Genomic DNA, 25,524 nt, shown 5'->3' on the forward strand with positions numbered 1-25,524 from the left:
GAGCAACGCAGTGTCCAGGTGCTGCTTAGTGACATAGTTCAGTGGTGACCTAGCAGTGCTGGGTTAATGGATTCAGTAATCTTAAAAGTCTTTTTCAACCTAAACGGTTCTGTAAGTCTCTGATTACCACAGCCGAAGCCGAGCCTCATAAAGAAGAGGGACAGGAAACCGACTAGAAATCATTTCTTATGGAGAGGCACAAGCAGGCTCTCCATGCCCTGCAGAGCTCCCGCGGGAGTGTTTCTAGTTATCGATTACCCTGCTGCTTCTCGTGGCTGAGTGTGTTGTGGAAAGGCTGAAAAGGATCCGCACAAACGTGGGGGATACGACATCAGCTAGAGCGAAAAGGACCTCAACTGTGGCTCTGTGACCTCGTCTCGCAGTCCTGTTAACTGCCGTGAGCACACGGGGGCTACCCAGACACGCAGCATTCCTGCTCCTATATCAAGAGTCAACGATATCAAACACACACACAGCCTTTCCTCTCTACATGCTCAGCTATTTCCTTTCCTATTGAATAATCACTGCTAAAATAAACCTTATCAGCACTACTTATCATCCTTATCACCAGCCCACAGAATGTGATAAAAGCATAACGTTTCACACCGATCAAATCCAAGGTGACTTAATTGATTTGAATCCTGGAGCAATGCAAACACCGAGAAGGAAAATGAGATGTTTTAAGCACTGCAGCTGCACTCAAGCACACATTATCTGTCTAGTTTGGAGCTCCTGCAGACCAGGAGTGCCGTGAGTAGATTCCTTTGCTCTCAAGCCCTTATACAACCAAGTCGCAATTGCCTTTCTCTCTTACATATCTCTTTGAGACAACCCTCAGCCACTTATTTTCTCTGAAATAAGCCCCGGATTTTTATTGTTCCCCCCTCCATCCACTGCCCATTTTGTGTCTTTCCTAAACTCTTAACACAAGTATCACAGTTTAAGGAGTTTCTCCTCACACACAACCCATATTCAGGCTTCCCTTGTCTGCTTAGTCCCAGCAGCAGTAGGACAGCCAAGCAGCAGAGAGTATACTACAGTGAAAACATCTCGGGAAAGGCATGGAAGGCTGAACATATCCATCCCCTGTATTTCCATTGATCTGGAGAAAACACATATCCTTCAGTTCGATGGGAAGCCCCAGTATTGATTATGACACTTCAGGGCTCCTGAAAACCTCGTTTGGAGGGGAAGGAGTGAAAATGTGTGACTGCTAAAAGGAAAGATTCCATTCCTCTGCACCAGAAATTCCTTCAGGGAAGGGTTGAGGACAAATTTCAGACAAAACCACGCAGTCTAGCATTTTTCCAGGCTCTCCCAGCAGCAACAGACTCAAATCATTTTCTGCTTAGAGCTACAGTGAGGCACCTGCTCCCCAGATGGAGTGGACATGTTAAGTCATGGGGGTGTGCAACATCGTCCTTTTGGGAAGTTGACAGTCCAAAAAGAACCAAGCTAGAAGGGAAAAGAGAGAACTAGGGAGTTGTTGCTCTCACTGGGTAAACAGTCCGGGATAGATCACGCATCGTTATCACAGGGAGTGCTCACTCTGGCAGAGACAATGAATGAAACAGACCAAGCTTTGGACCTCACCACACTTCTGCCCTTGCACCATCCCATGTCCACCCCACCACCCCAGCTTCGTCAAAGTCGCACCTGGAGTAGGACAGACAGCAGTACTGACTGTGGGAGAACAGCTTACCATGGGACAGGAATGCAGGTTTAGTGGACATCGAGAGAAGGACTGAGATGCTGACAGCCAAAACCTGTTTATATTACCTCTGAGGATGGAGATCGACAGAGCTGGGCTGACAGGTGGCTGAAGCAAGGAGTCTTGTGAAGATAAAACAGCCCTGTTTCTGCTAAAACTAGGGAAGCAAGGCTAAAACAATGAAAACAAGCAGCTGAAGCATCTTTGCCTACTTAACTGCAAATTGCAGATCGAAGCTGGCTCAGTATGGTAAAGAGCCCAATGAGTACATGCTAAACAGATACGACTTTGTTACTCAACTCTCCACCCAAACCACCATAAATGTCACCTAGACATGCCAGGCTTGGGATTTAAAAAAAAAAATTAAAATAAAAAAACCCACCACAGGTACATCTCTCTGTAGGGAGGTAAAACTGTGGATTTAGCAGAGATGAGACAGACTATGATCTGTGCCCCTTTTTCTCCACCCAAAACAGGGACACCTTCACCTTCATGGTAAGAAATGCACCTTCAATATATATATATATATATAGCTGACCTTTTGCTGCATTTCTATTAGATATTAGTTCTGTCGAGAAGCTTTGCATCTCCAGCCATGTTGGATGTTACTCAGGATTTACTCACTCAAGATCTATCACTTGCAGTTAGTGCATTTATCACCGGGAGCCCCGAATCTGCTGTATCTGTGGTTAAATAAATTGAACTTACCTATTATTTTAACTTTCTGAACCTGTGTGAGTACAAATCTTTGCGGGGGAGGGTGGGGGGGAGGGGGCGGGCACTGAAAATGTTAATTTTGTAGGTTTCATTAAAGAGACCTAAGTGCTGGGGCTCTGAGACAGGTGACAGTAAAAATTTGGTCATCAGAATTGCCATGGAAAACTGCAGCAGGAATCTAAGTGTGCACAAAGCGTCACTGCTCCAGGCACAACCGACAATTCGCAGGTGAGGCTGGGCAGGTCAGAAGGAAGAGTTAAGATCACCCACGCCCCCGAGCTATTGAGCAGGGCACAGGGAGGCAAAGTTGAGCTCTGTCACTCACAGATCACTGAGAGCAGAACAGGGAGAGGAGAAGATTCACATAAATCCATAGACAGAGATGCCTCTGGCTCACCTGTCCTGAACTCCCAGTGCCAGGAGGATCCTTCCCGGACTGAGTGCCTGAACCGGGTTCTGCAGCAAGGGGCCAGTCAGACTGCGCTGCAGTCCCTGGTTTCAGAAATGTGAAGTCCTTCTGGCCCGACTCGGAGGCTAAACACACCTCGTAGGAGTAGGGCAAGGGCAGCGTGCTACTGCAGTAGTTGTAGGCTGCTTTTGAACGCAGACTGGAATACAGCTCCTTCTCGGAGGTTATGAAAATAGGAGGAGTCCGTGAACGTCTGCATTTAAAGAACAATGTAAAAATGACTGTGGAAACGAATAACACTGAGACCACAGCGAGAGCCACGACGAGAATGACGTTGAGATCAGACGTCAGCTCGGACACAGCGTCTCTGTCACTCAGCTCCGGCAGCGCCTCCTGCAAGCTCTCGGCCAGCACCACGTGCAGCGTGGCCGTGGCCGATAGCGCCGGCTGCCCGTGGTCCTTCACCAGCGCCACCAGGCGCTGCTTGGCCGCGTCGCGCTCCGACACGGCCCGCGCCGTGCGCACCTCGCCGCTGTGCAGCCCCAGGCGGAAGAGCGCCGGCTCCGGCGCCTGCAGCAGCTCGTATGACAGCCACGCGTTGCGCCCCGCGTCCGCGTCCACCGCCACCACCTTGGCCACCAGGTAGCCCACCTCGGCCGTGCGCGGCACCACCTCGAACGGCGGCGCCTCGCCTCCTGCCGACGCTGCCGTCGGCCACAGCACACGCGGCGCGTTGTCGTTGCGGTCCAGCACGAAGATGCGCACCGTGGCCGTGGAGCTGCGCGCCGGCACCCCACCGTCCTGTGCCCGCACCGTCACCGTGAACTCGCGGTACTGCTCGTAGTCGAAGGAGCGCTGCGCGTACACGGCGCCGCTCTGTGCCTCCACTGATACCGGCGGCGGTGCCGAGCCCTCACTGCCGCCCTCCAGCCAGTAGCTGACGCGCCCGTTGACGCCCGCGTCCACATCCCGTGCCAGCACGCGCAGCACCGTCGCTCCCACCACGTTGTTCTCGGCCACGTAGGCGCTGTAGACCTCCTCCTCGAATACCGGCGAGTTGTCGTTCACGTCCGACACTTCCAGTGCCAGCACAGCACGGCTCGACAGCGCCGGGCTGCCCCTGTCCATGGCCACCAGCGTCACTCGGTGCTCGGCTGCCTGCTCCCGGTCCAGCGCGCTTGCGGTTACCACCTTGTACGCGTCACCCGAGGAAGCCACGAGCGACAGCGGCGCCTCTCCCGACAGCTCGCATAGTACCTGACCGTTCTCCTCGGAGTCCGGATCGTTCACGTTCACCAGCGCCACCACGGTGCCGATCGGAGCGTCCTCAGGCACCGGGCTCGACACCGACAGCATGATGATTTCGGGGCGTTGTCGTTCACGTCCAGCACCTCCACTTCCACCTTGCAGTGTGCCATCAGACCGCCACCGTCCCTCGCCTCCACCAGCAACGTGTAGCTTCTCGTGTCCTCAAAGTCCAGCGCTTCCTGCAGTGTAATGTTTCCGCTCTCTGCGTTCACCGCGAACTTCCGAAGCACCTTGGCTGGCATTTTCCCGAAGCCGTAGGTGATGCAGGCGTTAGTTCCAGCGTCAGCATCGGTGGCCGAGACGTTCAGCACCATGGAGCCCGGCGGCGAGTCCTCGCGCAGGCTCACTCGGTACCGGTCCTGCGCGAACACGGGGGCGTTGTCGTTGGCGTCGGTGACGTTGATATAGAGCTGGGCGGTGCCGCTGCGGGGCGGGTTGCCGCCGTCCAGCGCAGTCAGCACCAGCTGCAGGTTCTGCTCTCTCTCCCGGTCCAGCGCTCGGCGCAGCACCAGCTCTGCGAATTTGCTGCCGTCCTCGCTCTCCTTTACCTCTACCTCAAAGTACTTGTTGGGCTCCAGCTCGTAGCCCTGTAGGGAGTTTCTGCCCACGTCCGCATCTTCGGCGGCTCCCACGGCAAAGCGGGCGCCGGGAGAAGTGAACTCGTTGATTTCCAGCTGGAAATGGTCTTGAAGGAAGTGTGGGGCGTTGTCGTTGACGTCCTGGATGGACACTTGGACATGAAAAACGTTGAGAGGGTTGTGAACCAGGGCCTTGAACCTGACGGAGCAGGTCGGCTCCTCGGCGCACATCTCTTCCCGGTCCAGCCTCTCGCTCACGTACAACTCTCCGCTCTCCTCGCTCACGGTGAAGTATTGCAGCTGCTTTTTAGTGGCAGATGTCAGCCGCAGCTTGCGTGCCGGCAGCTCTGCCGGACTCAGCCCCACGTCCCGCGCCAGCGGCCCCACCAGCGAACCTCTGCTCAGCTCCTCGGGGATGGTGTAGCGGATCGGCTCCGGCGCTGCCTGGCAACACAAGCTCAGCAGCACAGCGGGCAGCAGCAGCACTCGCCCGACTGCTCGCCGCCGCCCCGGGCTCTGCCTGACTGCCATTGTGTGCAGCTCCTCTCGTGCAGAAGCCGCCGAAGGGCACAGATCTCCGCGCCGGCTCGGACGTAACTGCTCGTCGCTCCGCGCTGCCTCTCGCTTCTGCTCCTCTGTGCCGCTGCCTCTCCGGCCAGCGCCGAGGGAGCGAGCAGCCTGCGGGTGCCGGACGCTGCGGCGGCTTCAGCTGCGGCTCTAGAGCCACTCCGCGTCGGGCAACAGCGGCACCCGGAGGCACCGCGACGCCACCGCAGCCGCCTGATGCTCTTTGAGCCGCACCGTGAGCAGCGGCCAGGAGTCGGCGCCATTGGCCACCGAAACGCAGAATTCAGCTGTCAGCTCGGCGAGGTTTCTAGTCCCCACGAAAAGGTAAGTCTGGCAGCTGTGTTCCGAGCTGGAAATGAGGAGTTCGGCTGCGGAACCTTTTACCGAGCGGTGGGGGAGCGCGCAGAGTTCGTGCAGCGGAGCTCAGGTAGGTACAGGTAAGTTTAGCTTGGTTCACTGTATAGTTAATATCTGACACATTGCAACGGCTTCTGATGCTGCAGGCTGTCTTTCCCCAGCAATTTTGTTTCATTTCTGCGAGCTCTGAGAAGCAAGACCTACAAAATACTTCAGAGGAGAAACCGTTGTGGAAAAGATTCATCAGACCTCTAAGAGACACCTCTAAGCAATTGTTTAATTTCTGTGAGCTCTGAGAAGGAGGAGCTACAATATACTTCAGAGGAGAAACTGTTGTGGAAAAGATTCATCAGACCTCCGATTTTCTTGTTTGCATCTCTTATAAAATGTAAGCCTCTCAGGGACTGGCAGAAAATGGCAGAACCCTACACAGGTGGAATCACCACATGCCACTTCTGGAGACATTTAACTCATAAAGCTCTTGAGAGTATTACAAATCACAGAGATCTCTGCAGTTTCGTGCTCTGGAACAAAGAAGGTTAATGTGCTAAAACATTTATTCACAATTCCTTCTTTCCATGTGACAGGGTAAGTAAGTAGATATAAAAACATGGACGGGCAGCGGGGGAAAAAAGGTATCCTTGTGCCAAGAACACTTCATTAACCTGCGTGTTCTTCCTGGAATCATAAAGAGAAGTGGTGTACTTCTCCATGGTGATGTCCAAGCTGTTTGCAACACATCAGCTACCTTTCTCAGAAAGAAGAAGGAAAGGAAAAAAAAAAAAAGTATGAAGGAAAAATCATAAGGGCAACACTAGAGAAGCCACCACACGAGCACAGTGACGTGTTCTCGACACAGAACACTCCAGATGGGGAGTAGTCTGGGAACAGAAAATATAAAACATTCCTGAGCGCAACGCCTGTGAAAAGGTACTTGAACTCTGCCTGTTTGTACAGCACCACCACCTCTCCAACAACCATCAAAGGCAAACAGGGAACGCAAGACTCTGCAAAGAAGCAAATACCAATTGGTGAGTGTGGAGAGAGCAGGGCATTAAATTATTCAGCTGAATAATTTCAAGTGCTACAGAGACCACAGGTTTGGAAACTACGGGTACAGCAGATTTTTCCTAACACTCCTGTAGCTCCAAACAGCAGATGACATCGCAGAGTCCTGGTTATACCACTCTTGCCACTCCCTCAGAAGATCCTATAACTCAGACCTCAATGATTCCTCCTGATTCACTTTTCCCTTCTCGAGCTTCTCACACTGTATCAGTAGAAAATGATCACTTGACCACGAGATTGGTGTGGGAACAAACTGCTCTTGGCCAACAAGATCATTTTTGCAAAGGAGGAGCATCAACTTGCAAGACGTTCCAATAAAACATGCATGAAATTGTCTATGTCTAATGCTATGACTAACGCTGCTGAGCAAGAAATGATCGTTATATCGACATTAGGACACAGGGTCACGACACCTCTGCTACCTCTAACTCCATTTCTCTGTAAAGCAGATAAAGCAAAGCAGGTGAGAAGTGATAGTAAGACTCTGGTGAGGAGTACAGAAGGAGAAAACTATTTTTATAGCCATTATCACTATTACGTTTTATGCCACACTGTTCCTCAGGGGTGGTTTGCATCCATTAAAACACTTCACATCTAAAGATCAAATGATGCTATGTAAGGGACAATGAGGCAAAACAGGCTGTATGGCAACATAAAAACCACGAATTAGTAATTCGGGATTCATAATGCATTTAAAAAAAAAATCAAAATTCATAATAATTAATTCACAGCAAGAGCATCTAAACATTTCTTGAGGTGCCAGAACGTCTGGAAGGCACCACGGCAGAAGTCCAGATGAGACTCTCTACTTTCTAGCACCTTCACTATACTTTGAACGCAAGAGAGAAGTCTTATAACATCTGTAAGCATAAAATGGAGCCTTGGGAGCATCAAGTCCTTTGACTCCATCATTGGAAGAGCGCAGTGGTGGCTTATCACCAAGGTGGCCAAACACTGCCCACATACATGTAAGTATTTTATAATTTAACACTTCGAAAGAAGTTTTTAGCTCATCTGGCAACTTCTTCACAGAATGACAGAAACATTCAGGTTGGAAAAGACCCTCAAGATCACTAAGTCCAACCGATAACCTAACTCTACAAGGTTCACCCCTAAACCATATCCCCAAGCACCGCATCCAAACCACCTATAAACACATCCAGGGTTGGTGACCCAACCACCTTCCTGTGCAGCCAGGTGCCTCAGGAGCCAGGTGCCTCAGGAGCCAGGTGCCCAGGAGCTTCAGGTGCTCCGGTGCCTATCCAGAGCAGCTGGGGTTTGAGCCATCCAAGCAAATTCTCACAAGCACCAAGGAATTTACAGGAGTGCCTGGGAATATTATCTGCGTTGAGGAAGAAATACCTCGGACGTGGAAAACACATACTGTGTTCTGGTATACAAAAAGGGGACACTATTGTCACTACTGGCTGAGCAAAACGATGTGTGAAGAAATTTCATACATGAGGTAAGTGTGAGACCCACCCCAAAGCAGGCACAGGGGAGTCCACATTCAATCCCAACAATGGCTGATATCAATAAACCATTAAATGGGAAAGATCTGTACCAAGGGAAGAGGGATAATCGAAGAAACCAAATTGGACTTGAGAAAAAAAAATATCTCAGCTAACACACCAATCAAGATAAAAACAACTCTGTCTTTGTAAAAGTCTCTTGAGATAAGAGAAAACTGCTCAGTGTCTGGTAAGGAATAGAGGAACAAAAAACCATCTTTCCAACGGGTATCACTGTTGTGAATACCACAAACTCTGCTTTGAACGGTAATAAGTAATTAAAAATACAAGATGAAGAGCTGTGTAGAGGGAATGACACACAACCAGAAATCTCATCCCACCAGAAAAGAAAAGAAACCTCTCGAATGAGTAGTGCTGCTAGGAATACACAGTTCCTGCTTCCAATGATAATAAAACCCAAACAATTTAAGATCACGAAAAGTTATACACGGGGCTCTGTTTAAAGACAATCTCATCAGATGTCTGATCCTGCTCATAACACAAACTTCCACTGGCTAACAGTGCAACAAATCCCTTCAGGAGAGCATATTTCCTTTGACAGCTCTAAACGTGAAAGAACAATGAGATGTGACAGATGTGATCATCCACATGTTAACAGAAACTAAGCTCCAGATCATGACAACGAGCAATGCAGTAAGTTAACACCCGCAGGAGAGAAGGGATCAGGTTGTACACTTCTACAACACGGTGCTTAAGGTAGGTCCATCACTAAGGTAGGTAACCAATACATAGTTTGTTCTTAACAAAGTTCCCATTATGGCATTTGTCTTAATTAAGCTGTTCGTTAAGAAATTAGGATAACTTGCAAACACAGAGGAAGAATCTCCCAGGGATCCCAAGAGATCTGGAACAACATGCTGTCTAGCAAAATAATTCTGGGAAGATGAAACTCACTGTACCTGATGCTACAACTGGGCGCAGAACAGGGAAAGGAGAAGCACTTTCTCCTAAGCCTTTCTTCAGCTCCTCAGGCCCAGCTCCCAGAAATCACATCTCCAAGCCCTCAAAACTTGCAGGGGGTTCACTGACCCTCAGAAATTTCAAGCACATGACATCAAAGAGCCTTTTGCCCTTTCCTTCAGTGTGCACCACCATCATACCACGGATATCACACAAATATCTTTACATCTACGGACTGAAAAGGAAGATTAATTTGTGTGCTCACAAGTCTTCTGGGAAGAAAAGATTTGGAAGGTAAGTTAGGAGCTGTCCTCCAGAAAAAGACCAGGTCAATGAACACAGGGTCAAACTCTGTGTCATTATTTCTCACCCTAGAAAATGAATCGACTTCCTCCCCAGTTTGTATGATTCTTGTCATAATATGCATAATAAAACCAAGGCAAATCCTGCTCCATTTTAAACAAGTCAGCCCTAAACTGACAGAAGAAACAAAATGTATCTCTGGTAAGAAGTCTTCTGGAAAGAAAAGATTCTGAAATTAAATGAGGAGCTGTCCTGAAGGAAAAGACTGAGTCAGTGAACACTTGCACAGGGTCAAAATCTGTTATTATTTCTCACCCTAAAAACTGAATCGACCTTCTCCCCAGTTTGTATTGTCATAATATGCATAATAAAACCAAGGCAAATCCAGCCCTAAATCAGCAAAACGTCTCCTGTGTTTCCTCCAGCAGCCCTTGACATGCAGCCACTCACAAAATAAGTCAAATAGTCACAATTTCTACTATTCACTTTCATTCTCTAAACAAGCAGACAGATATTGTCAAGGGACCAATTGTTGCCCAGCCCCATTCCTCCATCGGTGCACAAACACCAAGACATGGATGCTACCACATTATCATGGAGAAACAAAAAGTACTGAGAACAGCAGCAACAATGAGCAGTTCACTTATCTATATCAGGACAATAACATTCTGATTCATGACAACCTCATCCCACCCTAGCACAGGTCGAGAGGATTGTCTGACCCTGCTCCATAATGCAAACTTACACCGGATGACAATGCAACGAGCACTTCACTTCAAAAGAGCTCCAACTGACAGGGAAACAGGGATTACACAGATCAGGGGATGTAAAGAGCACCTGGCAAGGGATAAAAGCACAAAGGCCCTCTCTAACCAAACGCCAGCCAACAGCAGCCTGACACTTTTCCTGCCACCTACACCAACTCTCACGCTGAGCTGCCGGCAGCAAGAGCCAGCAGCAGCCAGTACGGACAGAGTAAAATAGAAACCATGGGCAGGTAAGTTGCATATGGAAGCTTCAATTCTCCATTCAAAGACAATATCACCTGTCCAGAAGATGTCTGACTCTGTTCACGATGCAAACATCCACTGGCTAGTAACGCAACATACTGCTTCAGAAGAGCTCCAACTGACAGAACCAGTATTACACGAGTCAGGGGATGCAATGAGAAAAGACCTGGTGCAGATAAAGAAAAAAGCCCAGTTCTAACCAAACTCAATCCAACGGCAGCCTGACACTTCTCCTGCCACCCACACCAGCTCTCACGCTGAGCAGCCATCCCACGATAAGCTGCCGGCAGCAAGAGCCAGCAGCAGCCAGTACCGGCAGAGAAAAGTAGAAACCATTAGCAGGTAAATTACACACGGAGGCTTCAATCCTCCATTCACGGACAGTATCACCTGTCCAGAAGATGTCTGACCCTGTTCACAACACAAACATCCACTGGATAATGACAACAACATAGTGCTTCAGAACAGCTGAAACTGACAGAATCGGTACAAGTGTCAGGGGACGCAATGAAAAAAGACCTGACACAGACAAAAAGCTCCTGTCTAACCAAACTCAAGCCAACAGCAGCCTGACACTTGTCCTGCCATCTACACCAACTCCCACGATCAGCTGCCGGCAGCAAGTGCCAGCAGCTGCCAGTAGAGCTAGAGAAAAGTAGAAACCATCCGCAGGTAAGTTGCACACAGAGGCTTCAATCCTCCATTCACAGACAGTATCACCTGTCCAGAAGATGTCTGACCCTGTTCACAACACAAACATCCACTGGCTAATAATGCAACACATTGCTTCAGAAGAGCTCAAACAGACAGGAGAACCAGTATTAGACGGGACGCAATGAAAAAAGACCTGGCACAGATAAAGACAAAAAGCCCATCTCTAACCAAACTCAAGCCAACAGCAGCCTGACACTGCTCCTGCCTCCCACTCCAACTGTAACGCTGAGACATCATCCCACAGCCATGTGCCAGAAGCAAGAGCTGGCAGCAACCAGCACAAAGCTGCAGGAAATTTTGCCTTCCCTGTTAGGAACCCGGCCTCGGCTGCAGCCACAGCAGGACAGGGAGAGGGCAGGGGAGAAGCAGCGGCAGAAGTGTCAGGCGTGTGGAAGCACGTCCGGGGAGAGGCACTCACCGGGGCAACGTAGGCGTCGTGTGAGCAAGCATCGGCAGGGTCCTCCCCGAGAAGCGGGGCGGGTTCGTCGGGCAGAGGGCGAGCCGGGAGGGTGCCGCAGCAGTTGCCGGGCGACAATTGGAGCTGGCTCTTGCGGGAGTCCGCGGTGAGCGACACCTCGTGTGAGTAGGAGCTCAGAAAGGCGCGGACGCCGTCGATACCCACAAAGTGCGTGGCCGGGACGCCGCGCAAGGCCCCGCCCGCCGCCGGAGGCACCTGCGAGCGGCGCCAGCGCCGCAGGCGCAATGCCAGCAGCAGCAGCAGGAAGGCGAGGAAGAGGCAGGAGACGGCCGCCACGGCCAGCACCAGCCAGCGCGTCAGGCTGCCCGCCGCCTCGCCCGGCCCCGCCGCCGTTGCCTCACTGCCCAGCTCGGCCAGCAGCTCGGCCACGCTCTCGGCCAGCACCACTGTCAGCGTGGCCGTGGCCGACAGCGCCGGCCGCCCGTGGTCCTTCACCAGCACCACCAGGCTCTGCCGGGCAGCGTCGCGGGCCAGCGGGAAGCGCGCAGTGCGCACCTCGCCGCTGTGCAGCCCCACGCGGAACAGCCCCGGCTCCGTCGCCTTCGCCAGCTCGTACGACAGCCACGCGTTCTGACCCGCGTCCGCGTCCACCGCCACCACCTTGGCCACCAGCGCCCCGGGCTCCGACGACCGCGGCGCCAGCTCCACTCCCGACCACCCACCCACACCGGCCCCGGACACGGGCGCCACCGGCGGGTACAGCACCTGCGGTGCGTTGTCGTTCTCGTCCACGATCACGAGCCGCACCGACACGTTGCTGCTCAGCGCCGGCGAGCCGCCGTCCTCCGCCAACACCCACAGCCCCACCTCACGCACCTCCTCGTAGTCGAACGAGCGCAGCGCGTACAGCGCGCCCGTCTCCGCCTGCACCGACACGTACGACGACAGTGGCACGCCCCGCACCCGACCCTCGCCCAGCCGGTACCGCACGCGTGCGTTCCGCCCCCAGTCCGCGTCCTGCGCCCGCACCGTCAGCACCAGCGCGCCCGCCGCGTTGTTCTCGGGCAGCCGGGCGCTGTAGCTCGCCTCGCTGAACACCGGCGCGTTGTCGTTCACGTCCAGCACCCGCAGCGCCAGCACCGTGCTGCTCAACAGCGAAGGCGACCCGCCGTCGGCCGCCCTCACCGTCACGTTGTACTCCGACACCTCCTCCCGGTCCAGCTCCCTCGTCGTCACTACGCCGTAGTAGCTGCCACGAGAGGTCTGCAATCGGAACGGGACTCCCGCGTCCAGCGAGCACCGCACCTGGCCGTTGACCCCTGAGTCCCTGTCCCGTACATGGAGTAGGGCCACCACAGTCCCCGAAGGGGCGTCCTCGGAGATCTCGCTCAGCTGAGATGTCACTGTCAGTTCAGGCCGGTTGTCGTTGACGTCTGTCACTGTGATCGTGACTTTTGCAGTGTCAGACAGATCTCCTCCATCCTTTGCCCGCAACTCGAGTTCATGTGAGGAGATTTCCTCAAAGTCCAAACGGTTTTTAACTGTTATGTCTCCTGTCTCGGAATCCAAGTGAAAGATTTCCGATGCCCGTCGTGAAATTTTATGGAAACTGTATTTCACGTGCCCATTCAGCCCTTCGTCGGGGTCGGTGGCCGTGACGGTGACGAGGGCAGAACCCAGGGGCACGTCCTCAGGCACACGCACCGTGTACTCTGCTGGGCTAAACACAGGTGCGTTGTCATTCGCGTCAATCACAGACACGCGGATCCGCGCCGTGCCCGTCCGGGATGGCTCTCCTCCGTCACTCGCTTTCAGCACCATCTCGTGAAACGCCGCCTCTTCCCGGTCCAGTGCCTTGGCCAGTACCAGCTCAGGACGCGGATGGCCGCCAGGGCCCGCCTGCAGAGCCAGCGAGAAGTGCTCATCGCCGCTCAGCTCATAGCTCTGCAGGGAATTCGGCCCCGAGTCTGGGTCGTGAGCCTCGGCCAGGGGAAACCGAGATCCCGGGGCTGTTGCCTCGCTTATTTTCAGTTGGATTTCTTGCTCTTCGAAGCTGGGGTTGTTGTCGTTTATGTCCGTGATCTCCACTTCAATTTCATAAACTTTCATTTCCCCCTCCACTATCAGCTCACAGCGCAGCACGCATTGCTGCTCACTCTCGCACAGCTGCTCTCTGTCTATCCTCTCCGCCGTCACCAAATGTCCCGTCTTCCCGAGCAGAGAGAAGTACTGCATCCTAGCTTCCGACACAACGCGGACGCCACTGTCACTGAGCGATAACATCTGCAGTCCCAGGTTTTTGGCCACGTCTCCCACGAAAAAGCCCTTGGGCATCTCCTCGGGCACCGAGTAGCGCAGCTGCCCCCAGGCCACCTCCAACGCCGACAGCAGGACGCAGCAAAGCAGGGCCCCCTCCTGCCGGAGCCCGCGCTCGCACCTCCCCGCACCGCACATCGCCGCCTCACCGCCGCCAAGGATCCCGATCCGTCTTCAGCTCTCCAGTACCGCCAGTCCCTCAGGCTCGCTGCAGCTCGGCTCCGCACCGCGGGGATGCTCGCAGACCGCTCCGACTCCGAGCCAGCCAGAGAGCGAGCCAGGCCGCAGCGGGCGGGGCTGCCCGCAGCGCTCCGGCTTCCTCTGGCTCCTCCTCGGTCAACAGCGGCGCCCGCAGCCTCCTCCCGGAACTGCAGTCACACGGCGCTGCCCGCTGATGCCTTGCTCGTTAATTTTATTGGTCTTTTGTTGTCTTTTAATGGTGATATAATACTGAACTTTCGTAATAAGACATGTAGAACGTTCCGAGTCTTCTCTCAGTTGTCCGAAAGCACAACCTGCACCAGGAATTCTACAGCTTTTTCTTGAATCACTCTTGAATTAATTTTTCCTCACAGAGAAAAAACCTTCACACAGACGAATTCATTCCCCACAATCCGATCAATTGAACGAAGCAGTAATCAGATCTTCCTTCAAATGGAAACTGGAGACTTTTCTTTTGTCTTTTCTGTGAGCCTCAAATAGAGACTGGTGATTTCCTGCTTTGCCTTTCTTTGAGGTATTTTTAAACGAGTCTTGTTACTGCTATAGCACGCCCCTGGGGACGATAGGTATCAGGTGAAACACTTATGTTTCTGAACTTCCAAAAGCAAAAACTCCACCATAACATTTTGCAGTGCAAGCGTAATGAAAGAAAACAGGTCGTGAAACATAAACTCTGGTTAGCAGACCCTCTGCCAGAGAACCAGAGCTATCGGGCTCATTAACCAGAGCGTCGGGAACTTGGGTTTAAAGGCTGCTGCTCATACGGAACGTCTTTAAAATTAATTACATTACCGTCACACCCTTGCCACGGGCTCTTGCTTTCCTCCCTCCAAGAACTCCCTGTGAACAAACTCCAGGAAGAGGTTTCCCTGCTGCCCGAAAATCATTCTCTGTCACCCGCCTCAGTTTCAGGCTGTTGGTCACTTAATCACTTCGCATTGATTCTACCAGAACTATCCAGTAGGCAGGAAGGACCTGCACTGACCTTGGCCAGAATTATCTGTTCGACTCCTCTCACACCGCAAGGAAAACGACTTTGAGTGCAACCAGAGCGCTCTGAAATTTCTTTCGGCACTTATCTCTAGGCTATTCGCTTGTTCTCAACACCATTTTTGAACTGGGTGACAGCAGTGCAATCCTTTACTGAGGTCACTGTGATAATGACAACATCATTAAACTCTTGGCACACCTATGGATGCACCGAATACCAAGAAAGGAACGTTAACGGATTTTAACGGTCGATTTCCCTTTTCAATAGCTCAAAGCAAATGTTCAGGTTTTGTAGACATCCACATTTAAATAGATAATTAGGTAGCTTGAATGATTAGGAATCGGCTGCAATCTTTTAACAAACTATTCACCTAATCATTGAATTTTCACTTTACTAGGACAACACCGAAACACTGGAAGACGACAGCAGCCAGCCTGAACTCTGAGGATCATTTGTAAATGTGCACATTCAAGAGCCTAATTGCTGTCATTAGTAAATTGCTCGTCATTAGCGAATCATTATTAGAATGGGTAGAGCCCTCTAGTTGTTAAAGAGGCAGGCACATCTGTTGGAAAAGTGTCTGAGGAACCGAATGCCTCCATTTCGGATTCCCCTGTCAACGCGGTCTACCAGACTCAAGAACCTCTCTTTGGTAAAAAAAGAATGGGAAATAAGAGACGCTAAAAACTACAAGCCGAATTAGTTTCTCTTCTTCAATGAAATTTCATTCACAGGTGTGTGAAAGACGTCAGGAACGATTAAAAAAATTAAGGAGAAAGAAAAAAAATAACTGCACATCATGCCTAAATAAAACTTATCTGGCCCATCAATTCCACTATTTCTCAAGTAGCCTTCGCCAAACGACGGAACAGCAGAATGAAGCACATTCCCAGATCAGAATATTCTGACTAAGGAGGAACAAAGGGTAACTTATTTTATGGAGAAAAAACCGAACTTTTCTTTTGGGAAAACAACAATATAAGAATTTCCTGTAAAACAATATTCAGGGCTTCAAAAGCAAGAGCACTGTCCAGAACTGGGGGAAATGACCCATGACTTCCTAAGAACAAAAGGAGTGAAGGAAAAATCTAATTACATCGTGAAGAATGCTACAGGACTGAAAACATCGACATTTCCCTTGTTCAAAGCCACCCTCCCTCCTTCCTCCTCTGCATTTACAGACGATATAACCAATACGTTGCCCATGTATCACCCAAAGGCATAAGAGCCTGGCAGTGAAATTGTTCTGAAACAAAAGCAAAACCGTCCACTGACTCATAACGAAACACATCAGATCAGAAGAGCTCAAACGGACAGGGATTACACACGTAGGGGGACACAACGAGAAACGACCTGGCTCGAAATAAAACGACAAACCCCAGCTCTACCCAGATTCCAGCCAAGAGCAGGCTGCTACCTCTCCTGCCTTCCACACTAAGAGTCAGGCTGAGACATCATCCCACGGTTATCCACGGGAAGTAAGAGCCGGCAGAAGCCAAGGTGGCACTGCAGGAAACTTTCCCTTCCCTGTCAGAAACTCTACCTCGGCAGCACAAGAGCGGGACGGGGAAGGCAAGAGGAGCAGGAGCGGCAGGAGTGGCAGGCGTGTGGAAGCAGGTCCATGGCACTCACCGGGGCAGCGTTGGGGTCGTGTGGACTGGCGGCGGCAGGGTCCTCCCCGAGCAGCGGTACAGGCTCGTCGGGCAGAGGGCGGGCCGGGAGGGTGTCGCAGCAGCTGCCGGGCGACAAGCGGAGCTGGTTCTTGCGGGAGTCCGCGGTGAGCGACACCTCGTGTGAGTAGGAGCTCAGAAAGGCGCGGACGCCGTCGATACCCACGAAGTGCGTGGCCGGGACGCCGCGCAAGGCACCGCCCACCGCCGGAGGCAGCTGCGAGCGGCGCCAGCGCCGCAGGCGCAATGCCAGCAGCAGCAGCAGGAAGGCGAGGAAGAGGCAGGAGACGGCCGCCACAGCCAGCACCAGCCAGCGCGTCAGGCTGCCGGCCGCGACGCCCGGCCCCGCCGCCGCTGCCTCACTGCCCAGCTCGGCCAGCAGCTCGGCCACGCTCTCGGCCAGCACCACTGTCAGCGTGGCCGTGGCCGACAGCGCCGGCCGCCCGTGGTCCTTCACCAGCACCACCAGGCTCTGCCGGGCAGCGTCGCGGGCCAGCGGGAAGCGCGCAGTGCGCACCTCGCCGCTGTGCAGCCCCACGCGGAACAGCCCCGGCTCCGTCGCCTTCGCCAGCTCGTACGACAGCCACGCGTTCTGACCCGCGTCCGCGTCCACCGCCACCACCTTGGCCACCAGCGCCCCGGGCTCCGACGACCGCGGCGCCAGCTCCACTCCCGACCACCCACCCACACCGGCCCCGGACACGGGCGCCACCGGCGGGTACAGCACCTGCGGTGCGTTGTCGTTCTCGTCCACGATCACGAGCCGCACCGACACGTTGCTGCTCAGCGCCGGCGAGCCGCCGTCCTCCGCCACCACCCACAGTCCCACCTCGCGCACCTCCTCGTAGTCGAACGAGCGCAGCGCGTACAGCGCGCCCGTCTCCGCCTGCACCGACACGTACGATGACAGTGGCACACCCCGCACTCGCCCCTCGCCCAGCCGGTACCGCACGCGTGCGTTCTGCCCCCAGTCCGCGTCCCGCGCCCGCACCGTCAGCACCAGCGCGCCCGCCGCGTTGTTCTCAGGCAGCCGGGCGCTGTAGCTCGCCTCGCTGAACACCGGCGCGTTGTCGTTCACGTCCAGCACCCTGAGGGTCAGCACCGTGCTGCTCCACAGTGAAGGCGACCCGCCGTCGGCCGCCCTCACCGTCACGTTGTATTCCGACACCTCTTCCCGGTCCAGTTCCTTCGTTGTCACCACGCGGTAATAATCCTTAAACGACTTCTCCAGACGGAACGGGACTCCCGTGTCCAGCGAGCACCGCACCTGGCCGTTGGCTCCCGAGTCCCGGTCCTGTACGTGCAGCAAGGCTACCACTGTTCCCTGCGGGGCGTCCTCAGAGATCTCGCTAAGCGACGACGACACTATAAGTTCGGGTGCGTTGTCATTGACGTCTGCCACGGAGATGGTTACTTTTGCCGTATCAAAAAAGCTGCCGCCATCGTGTGCCTCCACCTCCAGTTCGTAAGAGTCTCCTTCCTCGAAGTCCAGGCTCCGCAGCAGAGTAATCACTCCCGTCTCAGTGTCCAAGTGGAAAATCTCCGACGGCAGATCTTTCCTTTTCTTCAACGAGTATTTCACGTTCCCGTTCACTCCCTCGTCGGGGTCGGTGGCCGTGACGATGACGAGGGCGGAGCCCACGGGCACTTCCTCGGGCACATGCACCGTGTACTCCGGCGAACTAAACACGGGAGCGTTGTCGTTTGCGTCCACCACGACCACGCGGATCCGTGCGGTGCCCGTCTGCGGCGGCTCTCCGCCGTCCCTCGCCTTCAGCACCAGCTCATGAAACACCGCCTCCTCCCGGTCCAGTGCCTTGGACAGTACCAGCTGGGGGCGCCGATCGCCGCCGGGGCCTGTCTGCACGGCCAGGGAGAAATGTTCGTCACCACTCATCTCATAGCTTTGCAGCGAATTTGGTCCCGAGTCTGGGTCGTGAGCCTCCGCCAGGGGAAACCGAGAACCTGGGGATGTTGCCTCGCTTATTCTCAGTAGTGTTTCTGGCTCTGGGAAGCTGGGGACATTGTCGTTAACGTCCATGATCTCTACTTCGATTTCGTAAACCTGCATTTCCCCCTCCAATATCAGCTCACACCGCAGCACGCATTTCTCCACCAGCCGGCACAGCTGCTCTCTGTCTATCCTCTCCGCCGTCACTAAATGTCCCGTTTTCCCGTGTAGAGAGAAATACTGCGTCCTACCTCTGTCCAAGATGCAGAGACCGCTGTCAGCAATCGCCGTCATCTGCAGTCCCAGGTCTTTGGCCACGTCGCCCACGAAAGAGCCCTTGGGCATCTCTTCGGGCACCGAGTAGCGCAGCTGCCCCCACGACGCTTCCAATGCCGACAGCAGGACGCAGCACAGCACGGCCCGCGCCCGCCGGCCCCAGCGTTTCCCTGCCGCACACATGTCCGCCGCCTCACTGCCACAACAGTTCGAGATCCGCCTCTGGCTCCAGCCGCCCCACTGCCGCCCACCCCTCCGGCTCGCTGCAGCTCGGTTCCGCACCGCGGGGACGTTCGCAGCCCTCCCGGACGCCGAGCCAGCCAGCGAGCGAGCCGGGCCGCAGCGGGCGGGGCTGCCTGCAGCGCTCCGGCTTCCTCTGGCTCCTCCTCGGTCAACAGCGACGCCCGCAGCCTCCTGCCGGAACTGCAGCCACACGGCGCAGCCCGCAGATGCCTTGCTCATCTCCTTTGGTGGTCTGTTAACGGTGACCTCATATTGAGTTTTCGTAATACAACCCGTAAAATGTTTCAAGTCCGAAAGCACAATCTGCACCAGGAATCCCACAAGCAGTCGTGCTTGAATTAATTTTTCCTCACAGTCTTTCTACAGCTGAAAAAGCTTCTTGACCAATAGAACAAAGCAGTAATGAAGATCCTTCCAGCTGTGGCATTTCTGTGAGCCGTTCTTACTGTAACGACTCATTTTAATTCTATACACGGAAAAACTGATTCCCTGAGGGCAATATATGTAACTTATTTATTTATTTCGTATCGTGACGTGCAAATCTTACAAGTCAAATCCTATTCATCTAAAAGCACAATCTCCATCACGGTTTGGTTTGGTTTGTTTTTGTAGTACAAGGGTAGTGAAATAAAACATGCTCCTACAAACCGTGATTATCAAACCCTGCCACGGAGAAGCAGAGGTATCAGGCTCATCAACCAAAGTGGCTTTAAATACCACAGTTTATGCAGAGCACCTTTCAGATTAACAACATCACCTTCGAAAACTGCAACCTGGGCTCTGGTGCCTCTCTCTACAAGGCTTTCCTGGGAACACACTTCACGGAGGATGCTCTCCAATTGTTTGAAAATCATTCTCTGACACCTGCCCTGGTTTAAGGCTGTTGGTCCCTTGTTCACTTTCGCACTGATTGCACCACAAGTACCCAGGAGGCAGGAAGAACATGCAGTGACCTTGTGAGGAATCAAATACTCAGCATTGCGCAAATTGCATGGAAAAAGGCTTTGTGACTGCAGGCAGAAGAAAATGTGACCGGGCTCCTCTCATTCTCTAGCCTGCTCTAGCGACATGGGATGAGTTCATCCCCCGATAATTCTCCGTTCTCGACGGACTTTAACGGGTGATTAGCAGTTTTAATAGCCCATGCAAATTTTTAGCGTTTGTAGACATTTACAATTAAACAATTCGACAGCCTGGACGACTAGGAACGGGCTTCGATTTTGTCATAAATCAAGGTCTAAAGGATTGCAACGTGCTGATAAATTATTCGTGTAATCACTGAATCTTCACATTAGTAGGACACCTTTTTCACCGTAGGACAGCAGAAAACCATCCCGCTAGGCATAACTGTTGCAAAAAGTGGCTGAGGGACCCAATCAACACGATGTACCAGATTCAAGGACCTCTCTTTGGGAAAAGAGATTGGAAAATAAGAGGCTCTAAAACACACCACCCGAATTATTTTCTCTTCTTCACTGAAATTTCATTCAGCACCCTCACACATATACAGAAAGGAACAGTTAAAAAAACCTGAGAACTACCACCCAGAGAAAAAGAAATCAAGAATAGCTGCCAAAAGAACGTGCACAAATCATGCCTGGATAAAATTCATTAGTCACATTAATTCTGCTGTTTCTGAAGCAACGTTTTTCAAATGGTGTGACAGCACTCTCAGACACATTCTCAGACGAGGAGGTTGTTCATTAAGTAGAAACAAATTGCAACTTCTCCTTTCATGAAGAAAACGTCAATCTTTTCTTTCAGTAAGCAACAGGCTTGGATCCATCTTTCCAGGAGGTTCAAGTACAGAGAATCGTAAAAGGTCAACAAGCTTCAAACGCATTTTCCAGGCTGCCTCATAATTCACCGCAGCGCTGTTAATTTACTCCATAAACTATTAGAGCCTCAAACCACTTCATTTTGCGTTTTCGTCTAGGTGGAGATAGCCATAAATTCTTTCAGAGGGAAAGCAACTGCGTTTAAGGAAGAGGGCCAAGACATTTCCAACATGAAGTCTACACCAACACGAAGTTTACACCACAGCCAAAACATTCAACAGAACCTCGAACAACAGAAGAACCAAGAAGTGCTGACGCTGCCTGTCTGCTCCTAACTGGAAGAGGGAGTTTCTGTATTCATTCCTTCCTTCACGGACACATGGACCAGAACTCCGTACACACACACCCCCCACCCAGGGGTAAAGCAAAGGGAAAAGATAGAAGCCCGGAAAGGATCAAACAGAAGGAGAGCGCTTGGGCTTACTGACCTGCGGCCATAGCTTTAATGACTGGGAAAAGCCTTGCTTTTATCACAGCTAACGGTGTAAATGATTATTAGCATTCATTAGGAACCCTCAGTAATTCACGCTGATAGGACACCTTTGCTACGCAATGCTGCAGGTGAGCAGAAGTAGACCTACAATCCTTCGCTGTTAAATGTGCAAATTAAAGGGCCTAATTACTGTCATTTTGTGTATTCCGGGTCGTTATCGATGTTCTCTCAAGAATGGGTAGAGACCTCCCCTCGTAAAGACAAAGACACACCATTTCCACAAAGTGGCCCAAATTCCTCTCTTTCATGTTCCATCATGACCAAGGACCTCCACGAAAAGAAATGGGTAATCGAAGTTGTGTCGGTGTGAGCTGAAATTCCCCCCCCCCACCGACAATAACCAGGCTAGCCCAGTCTGGAAGCAAATGAAAAGCTGTATTTACAAGCAGAGTCTAAAATCTACAATGAAATGCAATGAATATGTACAAATATACAAAATTCACGACATTCACAAATATATACAATCAACAGAAAAAGCACAATCGATCTCCCTTTGCTTCCCCCCAAGGGGACCCTCCCAAAGGGGCCTCTCTCTCTCCCAGGAGCTTCCCCCCCAGACCCTCCTGGACAGAGAAGCAGAGTTAGTTAAGCAGAAAGTTGTTAACTTAGCTGCCAAGGTCAGTGTGTTGTCTTCAGCCAGAAGAGAAGAAGAAACAGCAGCCAGACAGCCCAGCAACTGCCGGCACTGCCGAACGCAGAATGTGCAGAGTGCCTACTTTGTTTTGGGTAATAGTTCTTAAACATTTCTATCTGTCCAATGGAAGTGTTTAGAACAATCGTTATTTTGCTTTCTTACACCCAATAGTGACTTATTTACATTCTTTCACTTTCTCTGTTCTGAATTTTGCAAGGAAAAATTAAAAAGACAGTTTCAAACCATCACATCTGCTCCTTCGTCAGAGGAGAACTACCCATACTTCTCCTCTCATGCAGAAAGCACAGATGTTTTGCGATGGAAAATTTCCAACATTAACCTTCAGTCCTATTTTCTCCATTGCTCCATGCAGAATCAGCTTATATTTATTTATGTACTTATTTATTTCTTTATTCACAGTAAGGACCTGCCTTCATAATTAAAATGGGAAAATACTGCACAAAGAAACAGTAAATATCATGCCTACATTAAACTTCTCCTTCGATTCAATGCTGCCATTTCTGCAGCGCGGTAATAAGAGGTGGGAGGGAATTCTGTCAAAGAGGGAAGAACAATCTGGAACTGCTCAGTTCATGGACACACACGAACTTTTCATTTGGGAAAGCAATGAGTTTCATTACGTGTTATGTTTACTAATAAAAAAAAAAAAAAAAAAGAGGAAAAAAAAATCCCAAAACTATAAGGAACACCCAAGATCAAGATTTTCCAAATCCCGAAATGAATAATTAATTTACAAGTATCACCACTAGAAATTCGTACGAGGGTTGTAATCTAGACTGGGATCTGAATTTGTGACTACAGAAGAATCGACTCTGCTGCCACTACGATTTATTCTGAAATTAATGCGAAAACCCGGTTCTTTAAGTCATTCTTGTCTCCACGGAGACACGGACCAGCACTCCGAACCCACACCATCCGGGAATAATTCAAGGAAAAACAGAACGGAACCTCAGGGCGCAAAAGAAGGAGAGCGCTCGGGCTACCTGTCGGCTGCGACTGCATGGGGGTACCCGGTTCCTTCCCACATTCCTTCCTTCACAGTGACATCACTCCCCATTCACACAACCCCAGGGTTAAAGCTAAAGAGGACGGAGACCCAGAAACGATGAAAAAGAACAAGGAGAGCACTCAGGCTTACCGACCTGCGGTGCGTCAGGATCCGCGCGAGGGTCTTCCGCGACGGCGGTGTTACTTGAGCTCGGTTTCCCGCAGGACTCCCCGCCCAGCAGCTCTTCAGCGGGCAGCGGAGGGGGCAGCAAAGTGGCCTCGGTCAGGGCTCGTCCCGGAGCCACGCACAGGTTGTAGGAGTAGGGCAAGGTGCCCTCGCAGAAGTCGGCTGGGAAGGCGGTGCCTGCCAGAGAAAACCGCTGCGCGCCCAGGCAGCGCAGGACGGCGGGAGGCCCGGCCCTCCGCAGCCGCGCCAGCAGCGCCAGCACCAGGCTGAGCAGGAAGAGCGCCGACAGCAGAGCCAGCGCCAGCACCAGGTAGAACTGCAGCTCGACTGGGGAGTCCGTGCCCGCTGGCCGCTCGCTCAGCTCCGGCAGCGCCTCCTGCAAGCTCTCGGCCAGCACCACGTGCAGCGTGGCCGTGGCCGACAGCGCCGGCTGCCCGTGGTCCTTCACCAGCGCCACCAGGCGCTGCTTGGCCGCGTCGCGCTCCGACACGGCCCGCGCCGTGCGCACCTCGCCGCTGTGCAGCCCCAGGCGGAAGAGCGCCGGCTCCGGCGCCTGCAGCAGCTCGTACGATAGCCACGCGTTGCGCCCCGCGTCCGCGTCCACCGCCACCACCTTGGCCACCAGGTAGCCCACCTCGGCCGTGCGCGGCACCACCTCGAACGGCGGTGCCTCGCCTCCTGCTGACGCTGCCGTCGGCCACAGCACCCGCGGCGCGTTGTCGTTGCGGTCCACCACAAAGATGCGCACCGTGGCCGTGGAGCTGCGCGCCGGCACCCCACCGTCCTGTGCCCGCACCGTCACCGTGAACTCGCGGTACTGCTCATAGTCGAAGGAGCGCTGCGCGTACACGGCGCCGCTCTGCGCTTCCACCGACACCGGCGGCGGTGCCGAGCCTGTGCTGCCGCCTTCCAGCCAGTAGCTGACGCGCCCGTTGGCGCCCGCGTCCACATCCCGTGCCAGCACGCGCAGCACAGGCGCTCCCGCAGCATTGTTCTCCGCCACGTAGGCGCTGTAGATCTCCTCCTCGAACAGCGGTGCATTGTCGTTCACGTCCGACACTTCCAGTACCAGCACCGCACGGCTCGACAGCGCCGGGCTGCCCCGGTCTCTGGCCACTAGCGTCACTCGGTGCTCGGCTGCCTGCTCTCGGTCCAGCGCGCTCGCCGTTACCACCTTGTACGAGCCGCCCGAGGAAGCCACGAGCGACAGCGGCGCCTCTCCCGACAGCTCGCACCGCACTTGGCCGTTCTCCTCGGAGTCTGGGTCGTTCACGTTCACCAGCGCCACCACGGTGCCGATCGGAGCGTCCTCAGGCACCTGGCTTGACACCGACAGCATGGTGATTTCGGGCGCGTTGTCGTTCACGTCCAGCACCTCCACCTCCACCTTGCAGTGTGCCACCAGACCGCCACCGTCCCTCGCCTCGATGGCCAAGATAAATGATCGCGTGTCCTCAAAGTCCAGCGCTTCCTGAAGCGTAATGATCCCGTTCTCTGCATCCACCGCAAACTTCTGAAGCACCTTGGCTGGCATTTTTCCGAAGCCGTAGGTGATGCGGGCGTTAGTTCCAGCGTCAGCATCGGTGGCTGAGACGTTCAGCACCATGGAGCCCGGCGGCGCGTTCTCGCGCAGGCTCACTCGGTACCGGTCCTGCACGAACACGGGAGCGTTGTCGTTGGCGTCGGTGACGTTGATACAGAGCTGGGCGGTGCCGCTGCGAGGAGGGTCGCCGCCGTCCAGCGCCGTCAGCACCAGCTGCAGGTTCTGCTCTCTCTCCCGGTCCAGCGCTCGGCGCAGCACCAGCTCCGCGAACTTGCTGCCGTCCTCGCTCTCCTTTACCTCTACCTCAAAGTACCTGTTGGCCTCCAGCTTGTAGCCCTGCAAGGAATTGCTGCCCACGTCCGCGTCTTCAGCCATGCCTAAGTAAAAGCGTGCACCGGGAGAAGTGAACTCGTTGATTTCCAGCTGGAAATTGTCTTGGAGGAAGCGCGGGGCGTTGTCGTTGATGTCCTGGATGGCCACCTCAACATGGAAAACGTTGAGCGGGTTGTGCACCACTGCCTCGAAGCTGACGGAACAGGTCGGTGTCTCACCGCACATCG

General features: G+C 53.2%; 1 protein-coding gene across 1 annotated transcript; it reads right to left on the reverse strand.

The window, feature by feature from the left end:
* Window positions 1–247: 247 nt before the first annotated feature.
* Window positions 248–25,522, reverse strand: LOC128972842 (uncharacterized). Its single transcript, XM_054388970.1, is given in 9 exon segments — window positions 248–295; window positions 2,826–4,207; window positions 4,210–5,212; window positions 5,215–5,237; window positions 5,466–5,577; window positions 11,593–14,052; window positions 14,136–14,276; window positions 16,754–19,564; window positions 23,390–25,522. Coding segments are annotated over 9 exon segments (10,113 nt in total).
* Between the last annotated feature and the right edge of the window lie 2 nt (window positions 25,523–25,524).

Source organism: Indicator indicator, chromosome 18 (genome assembly GCF_027791375.1).
Source record: "Indicator indicator isolate 239-I01 chromosome 18, UM_Iind_1.1, whole genome shotgun sequence".
In the NCBI taxonomy this organism is placed as follows: Eukaryota; Metazoa; Chordata; class Aves; order Piciformes; family Indicatoridae; genus Indicator; species Indicator indicator.